The sequence below is a fragment of the Seriola lalandi genome, unplaced genomic scaffold (genome assembly GCF_002814215.2).
Source record: "Seriola lalandi dorsalis isolate HSWRI2012SDOR001 ecotype SW California unplaced genomic scaffold, Sedor1 jcf7180002054683, whole genome shotgun sequence".
NCBI classification, from domain to species: domain Eukaryota; kingdom Metazoa; phylum Chordata; class Actinopteri; order Carangiformes; family Carangidae; genus Seriola; species Seriola lalandi.
The window spans coordinates 307,905-311,872 of record NW_019525236.1 but is presented as its reverse complement, the minus strand read 5'-3'; the positions used below and the strand labels follow the sequence as shown (position 1 = coordinate 311,872).

The 3,968-nt window shown below is 41.2% G+C and overlaps 1 protein-coding gene across 3 annotated transcripts in view; it reads left to right on the top strand.

Annotated features, from left to right (window-relative positions):
- Positions 1 to 3,968, top strand: part of myocd (myocardin) — a 109,354-nt gene that overhangs the window by 47,890 nt on the left and 57,496 nt on the right. For 2 of the 3 annotated variants that reach the window (XM_087178329.1, XM_087178327.1), the window contains exon 3: positions 1,723 to 1,947. In XM_087178329.1, the coding sequence (XP_087034455.1) occupies positions 1,779 to 1,947 (169 nt within the window). In that variant the 5' untranslated portion in view covers positions 1,723 to 1,778. Of the gene's footprint in view, positions 1 to 1,722; positions 1,948 to 3,968 lie in introns of those variants that run through there. The other variant, XM_087178330.1, reaches the window with a different exon arrangement.

The window sequence follows — 3,968 nt, the reverse complement described above, 5'->3', positions numbered from 1 at the left end:
GTCTGTCAGCAGTGAATAAAGCCACAGCCACACACACACACACACACACACACACACACACACACACACACAGTGGTAAAGTTTCTTAACAACAACAGGTTTTCCTCAGACTTGAGTCCAATTGGAGGGAAACATAAAAGTCACTCCCAGTGTTTCTTCTTCTTCTGTTGTGGTCAGAAAAACAAAAGACAAATGACGTAATTATGTTTTATTAAAAAAGAAAATAACAGAAACAGGGGCGTCGTGTGGCGTAGTGGTCTAAGCAGGCGCTCCATGTGTAGAGGCTACAGTCCTCGCTGCAGCTGGCCCCGGTTCGAGTCCCGCATCGGACGGCCTTTACTGCATGTCATTCCCCCTCTCTGCCTCCCCATTTCCTGTCTCTCTACTATCCTGTCCAATAAAGGCATAAAAAGCCTAAAAAAATATACTTAAAAAAAAAGAAAATAACAGAAACATTAAAAACAACAATATATTTAGAGTTAACCACTAAACCAAGACAACAGAGATGATCAGAAATAAGCAAAGACAAGTGAAGCATGATGGTGCAGAAGTGAGATACAGGAAGTTTCCTTTATGAGACGAGTAACTTCATGTGTTTTTTATAGTTTCTTAGTCTTTTGCATCATAATCATCAAAAGTTTTAAGTTTCAGTAACAGTTTTTCCGTTGATGTCTGAGAGGAACGTGTGTGAAGATGAGTTCATGTCCATTATCCAGCTAAAGAAAACTCCGCCCACTCACTGAAGGTGAACAGGTTTTCTGATTCCTGCAGATGAACGTCTTCTACAGGAGCCTCGTGCACAGCTGTGCTTCGTGCATGTGTGATGCAACTGAAAGGCCTTTGTAGATTTGATGTCTGGAGTCTGAACCGACCTAAAATACCCTCGGCATGTTTCTGTGTTCGAAATGCTTCAGTGTAAATTTTGCTGTTCGATGTCAAAATCCGACTTTTCATTATTGTAAAGTTTCAGCAGTAAAACTCTTGAAACTTTAAACTACTGAAGGAGCCTTTTAAAAAAAAAAAAAAAGTGTTATTTTTATAAGGCCTTTCATACATTTATGGGGGTTTTATTGTCCTGTCCTCTCCAAACAGAGCTTATTAAAGAAAACAGAGATGTATGTTTGTGGTGCCCTGTGGTGCACGCCGCAGGAGATGATGTAGTGTACGGAGCGTAGACGGGCTGCTGGGAGGACTTGGCTTTTCTGGGACCTGACTAAGAGGCTCATTTTTCACATCGGCACCTTGTGGGGGGTTTCTCCCAAGCTACTGAATCCACCGAGCCGATGTGTTCAATATTTGTTCAGGAGGTAGGAAGGTCTGCTCTTTGTAAATGGTGTAAATTGATAAGTTGGCAGCAGCGGAGGATCGCGGCGGCTGATGGAGGGACGCATCCGCGAGGTTGAAAGTGGGCTTAAAGCTCTGTAAACAAACAGACACGCGCTGCGGCGTCCGCCTGAGCTGAGATGGACCTCTGAAGAGAAACAATACAAAATCTGTTGTATTCTGCAAACACTAACATGGCCTCCCTCCAGCTCCCGGCACCACGCAGGACTTTTCAAATGCAAACATTCAAATGGCTGTTTGCTGTGTCTTTCATGCTCGTTCAAACTCAATTAACTCAAACTGTTACAGCTGACTGAGGCAGCAGGCAGAGTCAAGTGCTCCCTCTGTAATGTGCACAGAGCACATTACGCTCTTTAATTGTCTTTTTCTCTTGGAAAGGGAAGTTGCGGTGACCCGAGCAGACATGTTGTCCAGCGGGGAGTGACGTGCGAGCCATGAATGCAGTGAAAAGGTCTGAGGAGGTCCACAGCGGCGGCTCAGAAGACGGGCGGCGTCCTGGACACCTGCAGGGGTCTTCACAGGGTCACGGAGACGCCGCACAGCTGACGGATAGGAGGAACCACCTCCTGAAGGAACAGCCTCCGTCAGCAGAAGGCAAGAATGGTGAGCTCTGATTACACTTCAGACCTAGCTTCACTGATCCAAGCTAACGTGACGTTAGCCAGTTTAAATAATCCTGCTTATTCTCATCCTTCTAACTTCGCTCTTCAACCGCTGTCAAGGATTTGATTTGTTCATCGACCTCCGAGTCAAAACAATGATTAGCACTGATATGATTGGCTGAGCATTGATCATATGATTGTAATCATGATTAGCTGCCATGGTGCTGTGGCTCCAGAGAGCAGTAACTGCAGCTGCTCAGTGTTTCATTTACAGGCTTCATACTTTGAGAGATGAGCCCAGGTTTCTGTTTTCCTTTAATTCAGTTATTTATTTACTCGTTTCTGCTCATCTCTTCTTCCTGGTTTGCAGTGGGCGGGGCTCAGTTGGAAAAATGTGATGTCACACAACACTGTGATAACATTAAGTTCAGAGGCAACTTGTTTTTGAATGAATGAATGAATGAATGAATGAAGCTACAGAGTTTCTGGTTGTGGGTGTACAAGGACCACGACTGTCACATCGGGATTCGGTTCCACGTTCTGTGGGTTGGGTTCAGGCAACAAATCCTCTTTGGTAGAGGAGAAAGAAAAGATGGTGGTTCTGGTTAAATGCAGAAGAGGTGATTGTGATATGAGTCACACTTTCAGTTAGAACGATCATTTTGTATTTTTCACTGGAAAAAAATATAAAAATGATGATGATGGGATTTTTGTTGGTCTTGTACCAAACAATAAGGTTCATGTGCGTCTGGAGAATATGATTTCTGGGCACACATTTGACCTTTATCACAAATTTACACTTGGCCGACTCTTTTTAATAATTACCTTTAATTTACCTGCAATTAAATCACCAGGCTCAGATATAAATAAGCAGATTGATGATGTGTATTCTGTAGACACACTAGGCTTGGACTGATATTTGATCATATAGAATATCGCGATATTTTCTGTCATATGCAATATTTTTCATAATATATATATAAGTATTTATTTATAAGTTTTAAACATTCTGTCCTGCTGCTGAGAGAAAAAACACAACTGAAACATAAAATATAGTAAAATAATGATATGAAATAACAATATAATTACATCGCAATAATATTGGACATCGCGATATTTGAGCTGTGGACTGTATTGAGATATTGAAAATATTTATCGCCCGAATCCAAGACAAACTCCTGGACTAAAACAACAACAAACAAAAATGTATAGTGAATATATTCAGGCAGGAAGTTTTAAAAAAAGACTTAATACGAATATAAAATGTATAAACAGGTCCAACTGTTGCTGCAGGCTGTGGATATAAGGTTCATAATTAACTGTATTTTCTTTTATTTTTAGTAATTTTATCTTTCTGTTTAACTCATTTTATTAGGTATGCAGAGTTTACTGTTTGTTGTTCACATTAAAAAGGTGCAGCTCAGAAATCCAAGTTTATGTGTGATTGTTAACAGTCAGATCGAGCTCCACATACGAACAACCTCCATTACAACACGTATAAACAAGTGCTTCTCCTTCAGACCGAAGAAACTGAACTCTGACACTTTCAGGGGCAGTAATAGTCGCGCTCAGATGATTGATGAAGTCGTCTAGATCAATTAAAAAAAGCAGAGTAAAACACAAACGAGCTCACCTCAGTTTTATATGAACATTATTGTTTTAGTATCTTTAGAAACTTTAGAAAATTGTTTTATTTTAAGACTAAATCGTGTGTTTTCTGAGCCAACGTACACACAGCAGGTGAACAGGTACTGTGCAAGTCACATGTCTTTTCCAATAAAGTCCCCTGGCCAGATAAAACAGGCTTGTTTGAACATTTTATTGAATCCATCTGATGATTAATCCACGCTGAAATATCTCAGCTTCACAGCCTAAATCAACCTGGCTTAAATGCCACCGGCATCACGGGGCTGAAGGTGAAAGTATCTGAGGAATCCTGTGATTTAAATCGTTATTTTTAGACGGATGTATCCCTGCGGACTCTCAGAACAGAGAGAGCAACGCAGCGTCCCCCCCCCACAC